This window comes from Alosa sapidissima, chromosome 12 (genome assembly GCF_018492685.1).
Source record: "Alosa sapidissima isolate fAloSap1 chromosome 12, fAloSap1.pri, whole genome shotgun sequence".
Lineage (NCBI taxonomy): Eukaryota > Metazoa > Chordata > Actinopteri > Clupeiformes > Clupeidae > Alosa > Alosa sapidissima.
Genome location: NC_055968.1, coordinates 5,198,344 through 5,214,020, shown reverse-complemented (window position 1 = coordinate 5,214,020; position 15,677 = coordinate 5,198,344). Strand labels below are relative to the sequence as shown.

Here is a 15,677-nt window from a genome sequence, read left to right as displayed (position 1 = left end):
TTCTTATGGAGCGAGATGCACTCAGTAACCGAGGGATGGGGGATGGGGGGAGGGGGGGGGTTGGAGAGGAGTGGACGATGGTGGTGACCATGTAATTTTCTCTCTTTATCTCACCATTTGCAATGACACACCATTTGTCCACAGCTGCTGATAAGACACGAGACAATAGTAAATGCTCTAGCAAAATGATCCAGTTTGTCACTTTTAAGTTAAAATCCAATAACAACATTCCCAAGCTTGAGCTTTTTAACTGACCAAAATGATAAAATGACCACTTAAAAGTGGAACATGGAAATTATATATATTTTTTTAAAGAATATTTTTGCCTTTATGTGGATAGGACAGAGAAGATTGACAGGAAGTGAGTGAAAGAGAGAGATGGGGTGGGATCGGGAAATGACTGCAGGTCGGATTCAAACCTGGAACCCCGTGGGCACTAGGACCCGTACATGGTATGGGTGCTGTAGCCTGCTGCGTCACAGCACACCCCATATATATATTTTTTATGATCACCTTAATATGTAGCTTCCACTGATGTCACATGCTGTACCATAAAGACTATTGTTACTGATTTTGATCAAGCAAAAGCTTGATTTACTTATGCATTGTCTCACTGAAAGTAGATAAAAGGTATTTCTCATTGAAATGGCATGTCATGTCGGGGTGACAGTAAGTGGAACTTTATGGTTGTCTCTCAATCAGCAGCAGTGATGGCACATATTGTCCCTGCGCCTCTCTCACCTGCTCCTGTGCTGAAGACATATCTGAGAAAGCCCTGTTTGATGAGTTTGGTGGATTTCACTGATGTCATCACATCTAAACAAGATTAATCAGCTTCAGATGATGGACAGTTTCAGTATTCTAAGGAAACAAAACAGTAGATTAGGGTTCTGCTTACAACATTTTGAGTTTCAAGGAAGGGAGCTAGTGTAGAGATAAGCATTAGTGATGAATCTTGCAGTCAGCTTTCTAGAGGGATAAGTGCACCATTCAAGGAAGCCAAAAAAACAGTTTCCATTTATGCAGTCTTTTGTTGGGTATGGGTAAAGGCCTTGCCACACTTAACAAAGCCCCTAAACAAATAAGGACAGATAAGTGGTTGAACAGAGGCAGGAATGATGGTGTAAATTCTAATAACATGTATTAACTTTCTGTAACCTCCAACGTGTGCAAAATAATACAAATCACCTCATTATGCATCCATGTAAGAAGAGCTGCTGTGACCCGGATCAATGCCAGATCTGCGCTAGATCTGGCCATGGAGTCAACAGGACATGAGCAGAGAGCACAACAAGCCACGTAGAAGCCCAAAACAACCGAGAGCAGAATAACAGTCATTTGTGTGTGTGTGACCACAGAGCCAGGTGGTCATTCATTTACACCCAAATGAGCAGCCTCGGCAGTAGCAGCACTGACAACCAGCATCTCTGTGTGTAGGAAACTCTCACTTCCTGCTGTTCCCTAGCAACAGAAGAAAGCCCTGGCCTGGCGACTACTTGATGAATGTGGACTTCCTGTGCTTTTAAAGCGCAGCTGTGCTGTTTGTTTACCAGGAACATCTGCAGAGCATGGGCGGAAGGGCTGTAGAAATGGACACAAGTGGGCTGAATTGAAACACTTGAGAAATCCTAGGGGGAATAAGTCTATGTGTCATGTACTAAAACTGTAGATGTGTATTTATGGTTTATATCTGTGGCCTCTTAAGCTATGGTTAACATTTTTCAATTTCACAATCCTGCTAAATCTTACAATAGTCTTTTATCCTCAACAACAGAAAAAGTCTGTCACAATATCAGCCAAAGCAAAACAATCCCAAATATGTAGTGAAGAGCATGATACCTGTTGTAAAAATCTCTTAATGAACTGCTGCTTAGATACCAGAGGACTTTGGGTCAGTGGCAGGCTTTCACTGGATTTGTTTGTTGACTACTTACCAATCTCTGTTGTCATGATCTGAGGGTCTGGCTGGTAGTTTTAGAGATGGGGGGAGGGACTCTCATATTGACGTCCAGAGATGATGTGGTGGTGAGTGGCGACAGAAAACATTTGAATAGAAACATAAGTGATTGCAAAATCAAGGTAAGGTAGGTACAGTAGGTGCCAGGAATTCAGACTGCTATTTGAATGTACAGTGCAACAGAATATGACTCATAATCGATAACAGCAGGTAACAGACAATAATAGATAAAAGTACTTAAATGGTCTTGTATGAGGACTGAACAACAAAACTGCGTCATTAAAGATATCTGACAGACTTGGTGTGCTGGACCATGAGTACCTGAGCATTTCACTGATGATCTAGCTCCCTCTGGTGTCTACTGTTAGATAAAGCACACTTTAGTGTTGAGTCTAAGTTGAACCCATATATTACGGTGGGTTGTAGAGTTTAAGTTGCTGAAACCTGTCCCTATTGTATGTCCCTATACCATGTTTCCACATTAAGTATACAGTGCATTTGTTGATGCTTTAAACTTCATGTGAAATTCTTCTCAGAACTTTTTGTTTTATTTATCCAACCATTAATCAACATGCAAGATAAAGATGAGATAAAGTAGGACAGTATCATGAATAATAAGGCTGTTTGGTTAGGTTGTCCTAGCAGGTCAGTTTTCACAATGAGATGCTTCTCAGATGACTTCATTTTCTCAGAGCGTTTCCAGTCAATTCTCATAAGATCTTAACCTTACGTGAAATTACCTGTGGACCATACCTGAAATTATGTAAGTTAAGATGAACCAATTCCAGTAAGTGAGCCCTGATAATTCCTTCCCTGGCCAGCTGCAGGAAAGCTGCATAGTACTGCCTTTACCACAGCCATCCACGCGGGCCTGATGCTTTACTATATCGACCCAGGAACTCAGAGAGGCGAGAAGTGAGGGTGTCACATTGCATGTTTGCACTTTATATTGTTGTAGTGGACTCATTGTCAGTTTATCAGTCAGTTTTCTTTTGTCCCTGTAGGATTTAGGGAGTGGGTGGACACACCCAGTTGTGCTGTTGATAGTGTTCAACTGAATTCCTGTAATACACAAAAATTTTTATGATGAGGAGGCATGAGGGTGATACTGGATATTATGACTACACAACACAGCCTTGCATGAGCTCACACTCACCAGAAGAGGGAGCTAGAGCTAAGGAAGAGACTCTAACCCTAGGGAGATGGTGTGTGTCTATGTGTGTTTGTAGTGAGGGTGGGGTGTCTGTGTGTGGGAGTGTATTGGAGTGGAGTACTCTACACTAGCAGCTGTCACACTCTACACTAGGCTCTCTCTTTCTAAGACTTGGCCCTCAAGTTTTGTTGCTGTTTGTAAAACAAAAATCTCCCATGTCCTCTTTAGGCCTGCGGGTGGACGACGTTGATAAACAGAGAGGAACACCGGTCTGTCAGCTGACCCCCTGTGCTCACAATGCAGCCCACACACTCCCGCTCCCTAGAAGCCTTGCTGCTCCAGGAGGGGTGCGGGTGGGTGGGTGGAGAGTGTCCTCGCCACGGGCAGATGATCCCTCAGCATGATAACACAGTGATGAAAACATGCATTCTTTCCCCCTTTCAGACTGTTCTCGTGATAACGCCAGCCCCTCCTCTCCCAACCCAAACACACACTCAAAAACACAGTCCTGTACGCTGCTTCCCTAAGTGTATCCACATCTGCTGATACTGTGACATCATTACTCTCAGCAGGAATAAGCAAACAGGATGCCGCAGACAGGCGGCTTGTTCTCGTGAGTCAGTGAAAACATAAACGCACAGCAGACAGACAAGAGCACTGACATTAAAATATAGACACTATCAGAGCCAGGCTTCAGGAAAGAACAGAGAACTGACACAACTGACACTACCCACATCATTATATCCCATTAGCAGACACACAGTTATTAGATTATCATTTTTTTATTGAAATATTCATTAGATATTACATATTTCATTTATTTAGTTTTCAAAATAAGTCTTCCGATACTCTCCAATAAAGTCATCATTATTATTTTGTAAATATACATTCAAGACAGTACCTTATAAGTTTTTATTATTTTTCTCTAAAAGAAAGATTTAGCTAGCTGAGTCAATAATCCCTTTGTTCCAGCCACTGTATTTCACATCATCTATATTGCACCATGAACACTTCTGCCTTCCATGGGCACTATTGAGTGTTTTATATATGGAATCATCTTGTCCCCACGGCATCCATGAAATGACATGTGGGCTGAGAAGGCACTACAACTATCTTATTTCAATGTCTCTCCAAAGAAAGAAAATAAGCAACATTTCAATACTGCTTTGAAAAGAGAGGGAAAAAAACAAGAATGATAGAAAAACACTCTGTGTTCCAAATGACGACGCAGAAGAAGTTTTCCTGGAAATAGCTGTTATTCATCCTAGAAATCCTCACTGCAATACCAGATCAACGCTGGGGCTGTTCTAGTGGCAACCTCTTGGGGCTGTGCACGGTAGCCATCACAGCACCCTCTCACCTCAATTCCAGGCGTGATGTAATGGCCAATTGATTGAACGCATTGTGAACACATAAAAATGGATGAAAAAAAAAAACAGTAACTGGAAAAAACAACAAAATCTCATATGGCTTATGGAGCAGGCTTATTGGTCTGCTTAAATCAGCTCCACTAAAAATTACAAGGACAGCAGAGGGGGGAGCACTGTCCTGTGGGTGACCAGTGGGAGCTGGTCTGTTTCCATGCGGGGTCACCACTTCCTGACCGCGTACTCCACAGATGTGCTGGTGACCATCTCACAACAGGAAGTGCCTCCTTCATTCCGTAAACCAGACCGCTTGTAACCAAGCGCTTGAAACAGCCCCCGGCACAGGAACAAAGACAAATCTCTTTCAGTGTTGAGCTTACTGGACAGTTGGCATGCGGTTAAATAAATAAAGGTGCTAAGGGTGGCTACGGCAATGCATTCTGGGACCTGGGGGGGGGGGGGGTCACTGTGGACGTATGAGTCAACACATTCCTTTTGCCTGGGGCTAGATGTGGACAGGAGCCTCAAGTCCAAGGATAACAACTTAATCATGCTTTATGTCATTTACTGCAGGGAGGAGCAACCCTGATTCTCGCAACAATGCCTCTGTTCACAGCAAACGCACTTGCTTTGGGAAAACAATCTGTACCACAAAACACACAGGGGAACAAAACAACACAAGTGAACACTGCGTAGCACATACATATCATACTGCAAATGACTTCTGTGGTTTGACTTCCCAGAAATGTGCAAACAAATGTCACAAACATGTAAAAGGGGAAACGGCTGGCATGCTCTAGGTTGAGGCATATTTCTTGAGCATTTCAGAAATAGAGTTAGGCATGCAGAAGAAATAGCTCATCAAAAAATCATTGCGAAATACCCCCAAAATGCTTGACCTCAAGGGATACAGTCCTTGGCCAACAATAGGGGCAGTGACACAGTGAGTGGACAAATATGTCAGGGACTCTACTTTGGCAGAGTGATATGGTGGCACAGTTGTTAAAACATACAAAACTACAAGGAGTGACCAACGCTGTACACATTTTCAAAATCCTTAGCCACCTGTCTAACATCTACACATATGTATAGAAACTCTTAAAAGTGTTAGTATGAAAAAGATCCATATGGCTGTTCAATGCATGACACCACTGTGTCACGATTACATTCCAAAACCTTGTAAAAACTGCACAAAGCTATTAGCCTACTCATAGTAATATAAATGCCATAGGGTTAGGATTATGGAAAAAAAGTTTAGCATTGTCATTCATATCATTCATTTTAACCAATATGATTGTTCATGGTATCAAATGACGGAGCTAAAAACCTTCTAGAACCATCTGCCACGTCTTGATTACTGTCTGACACATTTTGACCAGGGGTTCCTCCAGAGCTCCCTTTGTAAACATTTTATCGACATATTTACAAGACATTTAGATACAAACACCTCCATTTCATAAATAAAGGTAAAGTGTCAATGATTCATTACCAACTACCTCGTTGGTTCTTAGTACAGCACAACTACCTAGCCACCACCTCAACCAGTAGGGCACTCTTCAACATCCTATGGATATCACAAATACTCAGTAGGCAGCTACACTAACACACCATGCAGACAAATCTAAACTCACATACTTAACAGTACACTTAAACAAAACATATATATATATGTGTGTGTGTATTTATAGATATATTAAATTAAGATGATTAACCTGATCAGGTTTTTCAGATATTGCACAATGAACCTGGGGGTGGAGGAGAAACTACACAGACAGCTAAAAATCCCTCTGACCTATCAAAACTGAAATGTCCCTAAGTAGTGTCCAACTACTCTAGATGGCATCTTATCAATTGATAATGCCTGGAACGGAAAGACTGTAATGTTAGCAGTTAGAAGTTAGTCCCTGAACAATACTCAGCGCTGACATTTCCGTCCAGAGTGTTTGTCAGCAGTGCACCAGGCTGAACGTGGTCTAACTATTGTTGAACAGTCACTGAGCTGAGAAGATCTCACAGTATCTGATGTCATGTTCCCGTAAGCAAATCCACATGGATCACAATGCTACGCTCCTGTGGCCCTGGTGTTAGATACCACACATCCATTAATTGCTTTTCTTGGAGAGTCTCGTCACAATTATTAAAACTTTGGTAGCAAAGCTAAGTGCTGAGCTGAGAGAAATGGAGGACTTAGAGTCACCTGCACTTTGGGCTGCTTCATTAGCTTCTCCCAAGGTTTACTGCACTAAGAACCTCCCATGCACCCCAGCCAGCCAATCACAACCAATCTCACCAACTAACTAATCTTCGCTGTGCAGTGGCATGCTTTCAAAAAAGTAGCACACACAGAAAATATACTCCAGGTTCTTGTAATTCCAGCACGCTGAGCATCTAGATGGAGGTACCTTCAAATAGACTATTAAGTCCGTTGTGGCTACAGTGTAAACACAACAACAAGCAACGCAAGGGAAGAGTGCTGAGGCACAAGAGAACTGATATAAGCTGGACGGCTGTCAACACTGCGTGTCAAAACTGGCCTTGTACATCGGAACACTGCTGGTCTTCCTCTTAATTTGTGCAAAACAAATGCAGATTGCAAAGCTGCTCTTGCTGTGATTTGTCACAGGGTCAAGTGGTGAGCACAATTTCAATTGCTCTTACTGATGACTGATGCCTATCAACACAGTCTCACAAAGGATACAGGGATCCGATGTCTTGGTGTTTAGAGAAGCCATCCCTGTTGATACGGAGTGGTAATAAAGTGCTGATGCTGCACTTAAGACGGAGTCGACACCTAGCCTTCTCTGTTGGCTTCATGACACCCACGTACATACATCAGTAAACACACATGATAGTAAACATACATGAACTGCAGCTTTGGGTACAAGAATGTGCGAATAACTTTTCTAAATAAATACTTAAATAAACATAACACTACTGCATTAGTTACAGCACATTAAAAACCGAATATTAGTCTCAAAAGTGGAATGGAGAAACACGCTTCACCTCTCCAGCAACCAAAATAACCAAGCACGCACACTCAAACACGCCACCACACACACACAATCAAGGTTTTACCCTGTTCCCTAAACTCCCCACAATTACAGACTTAAAAATGTTCCATGTCCCTGATCCCACCATGTTAGCACACACACACACACACAAACACACACACCCATACACACACTGAGCTAGAAGCCCCTCTAGGTGTATCCCAGGGTCTCCATCTCGCTCCGGTAGCGCTGTTCGGACACCTTGCTCTTGTGCTGCTTGCTCTCCAGATGCAAGCGAAAGTCGGCCTCCTCGCTGGCCCCTGAGTTGCACATGGAGCAGTAGAACTGGCCGCTGGGCGTCACGCACATTGCCAGGTCACGTGGGATACGCTGCCTCGGCCGTGGGTTGTAGTAGGGCCCTGAGAGGTAAACACAAATACACACATACACACACACACGCGCACGCACGCACACACACACACACACACACATGCCACATACAATTAAAGGATTAGGAAAAAGCAGTTGTTCAGAAGTGAGACACCATCATGGTTTTTCTGTTTGAGTTTTCAACAACAGGCCCTGATGATATGAAGAATAAGTACATCTGCTGCTCTCCGTTCCCCCACCCCACCCCCACAGAGACGTGGGCGAGCTTAACGCTTCTCATCAGCTCAGCACAGAGCAGCGTGCACTGATGAGTACAGATGCCCCATGCTGGAGGGCCAAGAGGAGCATCTTCCGTCACGCTGTCACAACTCCACATATCCCACGACTGCACACACACACACACACACACACACACACACGCGCACACACACACAACTACACATTCATCCCATTAGACATCAAACAGAGCCTGATGAATGTGTTTGCTTAAATCAAGGGCTAACGAGATGTGCAGAAGTTGCTCACAATGCTGGAGGCATCTGTCTGAGTAGACACTAAAGCAAGTCTTATTTACGGGGAGGAAATCATGCACAGCTATTTCTGGCTTTGTCCATTCGGAATATTATTAAATCAAAGGCCGAGTGGACCTTAGGAGATAATATGCATCTGGGTGTGTATTTCTCTGTGTGTGTGTGTGTGTGTGTGTGTGTGTGTGTAGAGTGAGGCTGTATGGTATGAATCATTCCAGACTGGGAAATGAAGTGGAGTGGGTGGAGGGAGTTAGGCAGTGAGTGAGTGTGCGTGTGTGTGCGCTTTATAGGCAGTGGAGCGTAGGTGTGTGGGACGACAGGAATGGACATCAGTGTGTCCGGTTGTTTGCATGTGCATGTGTGTCTGGAAGTGCATTTGTATATGTCTGCCTCTCCCTCTCGGAGTGTCTTCCTGAGTGACTGTGTGTGTGTGTGTGTGTGTGTGTGTGTGTGTGTGTGTGTGTGTGTTTGTGTGTGTGTGTGTGTGTGATTGAGATCTGCCATCTGAGCGACAGGTGTGACGTCTATGGCTGACTGGACTGACGTGGGCTGCAGTATCACTTTACAAACTCCAAAGCCTTGGCGCCCAGCCTGAATTTAGTGAGAGCAGAGAGAGCGGCTGTCCAATCACACGCACGCACACACACACACACACACACACACACACACATACAGAGTCGCCACAGCCAACCCTCAGTGAGGCTCACAAACGCACGCAAACACACAGACACACACACACACACACAAACACACACACACACAGAGTCGCTACAGCCAACCCTCAGTGAGGCTCAAAAACACACACACAAACACACACACATACACACGAATGCAGTGCTGCCTGTCACTGTCTCTGTCCTCGGTGACCATAGAGAAAAGCAACAACCCCCTCCAGCAGCTAGCCTGGACAAAAGCACCGCAAAAGCACTGCAACATGTGACTTACATTTGCTACAAAATAACATTTAAATAAAATGATGCTTCTACTTGACTTTGTCCTTGTACACAGGGTGAATAGTGGGAATACAGCCCTGCTCAGCTGCTCAGTTAGGCTTTTATAAGGCATCTATGTGAGAGATTATGGCTGCTATTTATACATCTATATTTGATTGACTAAAATAGATGTGTGCACCAGCCAACTGATATATATGTGTCCTACAGTAACAGTACATTTAGTTTGGTACTGTTGGTGGTCTGGGTGTTTTCAAGAATGATCTATTCTAACTTTCTAACACTCACCCAACAGAAAAAAAGAGACAGTAAGTCGAAGTAGATTGAAGAAAGTAGAAGATGAGATTGAAGAAAGACTACCTTAACATTACATATACATACATATGAATACAGCATCAGTATTACTTGAAAAAAACTGACTGAGACTCTTTACTTAAAAAAAACGTCAACCTGCCGTGTCAAGACATAGTGAGTGTAGGTGTGGTGTGCTATACCTGGTATGGATGCATGTGTGTGTGTGTGGGTGGAGAGGGACGTCAGCCGTACCTGGTATGACAGGAGGTGCATGTGGTGCTCTGCGGTTCTTGATCAGACGGAACTCACTTCCTTCTTTCCTAGTCCGCCTCTGGCCTGATTCACACGACTCTCTGTGGGACAGAAACACTGTCACTAACCTCCAGAGATGATCGCTTTACCTTAGTTTAAAGTTAGTTACACTACACTAAGGTTGCCTTAGTTTAACTGGACCAAACTCAAGTGTGATTAGTCCCCTCTAGCCCTGCCCCAGCTGCTGTCCATTCACATTACATGTCAGTTTGTGCACCTGGGTCCATTTGTCATAAACACAAGCTTCGATCTACCAATCACTTGGCGATGCCACAAAAAATAACATTTATTTCCTGGTTTTGGAACGGATTAGCCTAGAAATCTAGACGCACCCTAGTGGCAGCAAATGTAATTTGCTGCCCGGGCTAGTCTAGCAACTCTCCGTTGGCCTGCGAGCTGGAAAGATTAAACTTCGATAGGGCCAATCACATCGTGTAGAGACGTTAGGCGGGCTTAACATAATGATTGATGGCAGAGTTGCAACAGTTCGGCTTCAATTCCCTGCTACTTGAAAACAAATTAGATGGATGTTGCTGTTGGCGAACAGCGTGACACGAGTTAAGCTTTTTTTAAGTTGGCAAAAGTTTGAACTAGCCAACTAGCTCAGCTGGTGGGAAAACGCATGGGACTCATGAGTTGTAGCGCTGTCCTATTGCGTGCAGAGGGAATTTGAAAGACAACCGATTATCCCACCCCTCGGACAGAGCACTGTCAAAGGTGAGTCCCCAGACCCTAAATTTTAATGTGGGTCTGGCTCGTCAGGCTAGGAATGGATAGTATTCACACCAAAGCGAACCGCACAGGAGTTCTGAGTTTTAGCAAACCGTACCCCAGACTCTTTTCTCTGGTTTTTTTTTACTTTACTTTGGTCCGGTCTCGGGTCTGCACCCGAGTTCGATACACTGCATTCACATTATCAAAAAAAACTGTGGTCGGGTCCGGACCAAAGTGTCTAGCGTAAGTGTGCCCTAAGACACTAACTGCCTTTGCATACTTATATAGGTGGTACTTCAGAAACATACAAAGCTACTTTACATTCCAACAAGACAAGTCCCTCATGAAATTGTCCCATAAGATAATATCAAACTGTTTCAAGCCATGGAGGAGGATGTAGCCTCCTAATCTGGCATTATCACTTCCACACAGTGATGAACCCCGGCACATTTACATGAAGCCGCCCCTGAGCTTATCAGTAGAAACAGGTCTTCAGATAAACCAACACATCCAAACCTCCTTCTCTATTGGTGCATTCACTCAAGCACAAACAAAGAGCAAATTGGATGGACGAGGCCACACACAAAGGCCAAGGAAAGTTATAAGTACCAATGAGGTTTTAGTATCTTTAATGATTGAACTGCATGTTGGAGGGCCTGGGAGAGAAGGCATAAGAAGAGAGAAAAGGAGAGAAGAGGAGAGAGAAAGTGTAGACTCACGAGTAGCTGGTGCTCTGCTGGGCCTCTGCCAGGCGCAGTCGCTTGGCATGGTTCTTGCCCTGGTAGTGCGCCTGTGCCACTGCAGGTGAACTGAAGGAGGCGTCGCAAAGCTTACAGTAGTCATTCTCTGTGGCCAGTATCACCCGCCCTGCGCCCTTAAAGGATACCGGCTGGAGAGAGAGAAAGACAGGGAAGAATCAGTAAGGCATCCTTTAAAAAGGATTTATAAGATTATATTGTTGATCATAAGAACTAATAATATGACACAATAATAAAGAGTAGGAAACATGCAGGAAGGACTGAAATAATGCAGGAGGGAAGAGAAACAGTGTAGTGCTCAAAGTTTGTAGAGAAAAGGATCTCTGATGGTCACGTTTTCAGTTCTACCTTCACTACTGGACTGCCATATAAACATGACAATATTGCATTCTAAAGGATACCCATGGCACACTGCCCAAAATATTGTCCTTCAATGTGGTATATGGCTTTAGACTTTGACAGTAATTGCTTTGTGACTGCACTGTTCTGACATACTACTGTATATCTAAACAACGCTCACAGTCACAAACAAGAGGTTTGTGTTCTAAAGTGCTTTACCTGCTTACATGTGGCACTTTCTGTTGGTGGGGTTGAGTTTGGTTGCTGGGAGACGGGCTCTGCTATCTCAGGTATTCGTATAGGAGGAGGCTGCTGGCTTCCAGCATAGAAATTCCGCAGTTTCTTGCTGTGGTTTTTTCCCTAGAACAAAAGATCGCAGGGCAATTACATTGTAATTACACTTCACATTCCAGAAGCATAATGATGAGATTCTATTGTGCCTCGGACACGGCAGGCCGCTAAAAAGGCCAAGAGCGCTGCCGGCGCTAATTGAGTGGGAGTCCCCACCTGGTAATGGGCTTGGGCCTGCTGCGCGGAGTTGAGCGTGACGTTGCACAGTTTGCAGTAGAGCGGCTTGCACAGCTCCTCCAAGGTGGCATCCTGCTCCGAGCCCCCCGTCTGGCACTCCTCTTCCAGGGGCCTAGGGCCCGGCACGGGCACGGGCAGCGCAGACACCGGGGGTATGGGGGGCAACGGGGGTACCTGCGGCGGGCTATGAACCATCTGGAGGTGGGGGTGCGGCTTGGCCGGCATCGCGCTACAGAGGGGGTAGTGCAGCACATCTGGCGAGGAGAGCATCACAGGCGGCGGTCCGAAGGGCTGAGGGGTGGACAGCGGCCGGAAGGGCTGTGCTTGTGGCTGGGGCTGGAGCGGCTGCTGCTGCTGACACATCAGACTCAGAGGAGTTTTGGGAACAGACTGCAGGCCTGAGGGGGAGGACAGAAGAGGGGATGGTGACGACGTGGGCGGGCAGAGTGAGAAGCCAGCTACCAGCTAAAGGAGAAGAGGCTACGGCTTCGTCACGACTGCTGGAGGACCCGCAAATCCTCACAGAACATTAAACAATTGCCACAACAAAAGGAATATGCTGACATTTCTGTGTTGAAATCTAAATGGAAATTTACCTTGAAGTCACTGTCAGTTGTGGAGTTGTGCATGCATATTAGCTGGGCAAAGCACATGCCTGCTGTATTGGGCACACAAACAGACCAGCTTCCTTCTAGTGCTATGAATTCTTTCTTCCCAGGTGCAAGTGAACTGACTATCTTCTATAATATATATATATATTCTTTATACTTTTCTTCAATACTCTTCAGGAAATGGTGGATGATATGGTGTGTGTGTGTAAGTGTGTGTGTGTGTGTGTGTGTGTGTGTGTGTGTGTGTGTGTGTGTGTGTGTGTGTATTTATTTGGGCAACATGTGTGCTCCAGAGGAGGTAGTCAGCTCAGCTGTTCCTTTTTTCCATCCAGTACATCATTTCCAATGGAGAGAATAGACAACAATGATTCAGTCCACTAAAATAACCTCCTGGAAGTGACCCCTGGGTTCATTTCCGGGTGCCAGTCGGGTGACATTATTGGAATGGCATCTCGAGAGACTGAGCCCAGCATTAAATTCCAAAGTAAGACCACCACTAATCAGAGAAGCAGGGGAGGAAAATGCACAGCATGTCTGGTCAATGGCGTCAAACCAGAAGTTAAGCATGTTATAAACCTTACACTTGTGAATTGTTGTTGTAGTACTGGCATTGTTAATGTAAAACATGCAACATGTAGCATTGTTAATGTGAAACATTTACAATATATCGCTCCAAATGTAATTTCTCTTGTTCTGCTGTAAGATGAACCTGATATCACTTGGTCATAAGAGAATACCATCCCAAAAATAGGTATAAGGAGGTCCTAGCCTACATAGTCATTGCTCAAGGTCAGAGTTGCAGTCCTACTTTCCCATCACGGCCACATACATTGTTGCTCGAGACTCAAGAGTTTTCTTAGAACCCAATATTGAGGCCAAAGTCATGAAAAAAACTTTTAGGCTACTAATAAATGCAAAATTATTATTGAAATAATGAAATAATCCTCAACTCACTCAATTAAACAGGAAACAGTTTGAAGTCTCTAAGACTTTAATACATGTGTCTTGTGACGCACAAAAGACAACTCAGACAGACAGGTATTTGTTACTTGATGAAAAGCAGGTTGTGTTACATGGCATGCCATCTCAAGACACTGTCTTTGCATAGAAACCGTGCAGACCACGGTATGCCGTTGTTTAGCCACATCAATAATTAAGGAAACAATGCTTAAATTACAAGCATGGTTGGTCTCAATGCGCCACGTCCACTCATTCATTGCTCAGGCTTTTTGCATCTTTTGTGCTGTGATTTTTCACCACATCACAGGTGGACTTGGAGCAGGGCAGCCTTACCTCCTGTCACTGTCTTAGTTATTTTACTTTTCACAACTGCATCAGCATTAGACCAACCGATTGGACCATGGTCATGGTTTATAAATAATACATTGGCAGATTATGCACTTCACTTTCTTCTGTTTTTACACAATAGTCCAGAACTTCAGAGCATATTTGAACATAATGTGATGAAGGGCAACTATGTATTCATGTGCTAATTTGAAATGTAGGCCTTCATTTCATGTCATTAACATCTCAAATCCTTGTTACACGAAAACACACAGAGAAATTATATTAATCAAAGGAACCAGAATACTTTATCCAGCACTCAATCACTAAAAGTTAATCAATCACTAAAATAAACCTTAATAATTGTAGCTGCAGCTGTTGTTTACAGCTGTGCATTTTTAGTTAGTCTAGGTGGAACATTCAGTCAGTTCCAACACATTTGGAGTCTGATGCTCACCTGACGTCACTATCTATAGAGTCGAAGCTGTCTACAGGAAGGAGTCACTGGATGTAAAAAAAAAATATATAAACTCCTCACCAGATGATGATTTTCATTTAGTTTAAAATAAATATGGAACTGCTCATATGATGTTTTTGCCATATGAAGTTCACGGCTCCTGCACCAGTAATGCTGCTTAGTGGTAGGCGCAATAGTAGGCTATGTAAGAAAGCCTTAGAATATATGCTACTAGTGTATGTTGTAGAAATAAATGTAACGTTAGCGTAATGCCAGGCAATTGGCTAACATCTTGCAGCGCATCTATGCATTCGCTGTATCATTGTCATGCACTAACAAATCATAACGCTGTCTTACCTGTTATGTGGGGGAAATAATGGCTACTGTTCCCATAGCTTATATGATGTGAACTGTAATTTCTGCTGTAGTCATTACTTTGAATTACAGCATCCTTGCTCTTCACGTTCATCGCCATCTTCACCGCATCCTACAGGCGAACTTCTTCCAGCTCGCTTCACAGTGCAGACCGTGCACTTTGGAATAGGGTATGTGAAAAGGGCGTGAATTTTTTTCTAAGGACATCAAAGATTAATTTCTTGGTGTATTTCCCTACCCTATTGATTTTAACGAAATATGTCTTATTATGGATCGACTACATCCTATCTGCAAACGACGCTAAGAAAATCATAAAAAAGAAATCGACTCATATTAGACTTGGCCCCTTTAAGTTTGGTACAGTCCGATTTCCCTAATGGTTCAAGCAAACTCCTCACTGTTTACAGGCATAACAATTTTAGATTTTGATTTCCGAGTCACGTTCATTAGGCCTATCTAATTAGGCTGTAAAGTAAGCATAGGCCTATTCAACATTCCTCCGTTTAGGCTGCTAGACTATTGATGTAGCCTATTAATAATTTCCCCCTTTTCAGTTTTAGTAAAGCATGCCAATTAGGCCTATCATAGATACAATCATATAATAAAAAATACCTGAAAATAGCCTAGGCTAGGCTATAAACTAAGCCTAGGCTATATTATTATTTTTT

The 15,677-nt window shown here is 43.7% G+C and overlaps 1 protein-coding gene across 2 annotated transcripts; it reads right to left on the bottom strand.

Annotated features, from left to right (window-relative positions):
- Positions 1-3,876: 3,876 nt before the first annotated feature.
- Positions 3,877-15,670, bottom strand: zmat3 (zinc finger, matrin-type 3). 2 transcript variants are annotated; one of them, XM_042056097.1, is made up of 7 exons: positions 14,992-15,670; positions 12,262-12,680; positions 11,974-12,114; positions 11,377-11,546; positions 9,884-9,984; positions 7,729-7,886; positions 3,877-4,512 (listed from the first exon to the last, which is right to left on the bottom strand). In XM_042056097.1, exons 1-7 carry the CDS (start codon positions 15,107-15,109, stop codon positions 4,375-4,377), a joined length of 1,245 nt encoding a protein of 414 aa, XP_041912031.1. In that variant the 5' UTR covers positions 15,110-15,670; the 3' UTR covers positions 3,877-4,374. The 2 variants fall into 2 exon arrangements, with proteins under 2 accessions (XP_041912031.1, XP_041912032.1); XM_042056098.1 differs by lacking the exon at positions 3,877-4,512 and having other exon boundaries at positions 6,142-7,886.
- Between the last annotated feature and the right edge of the window lie 7 nt (positions 15,671-15,677).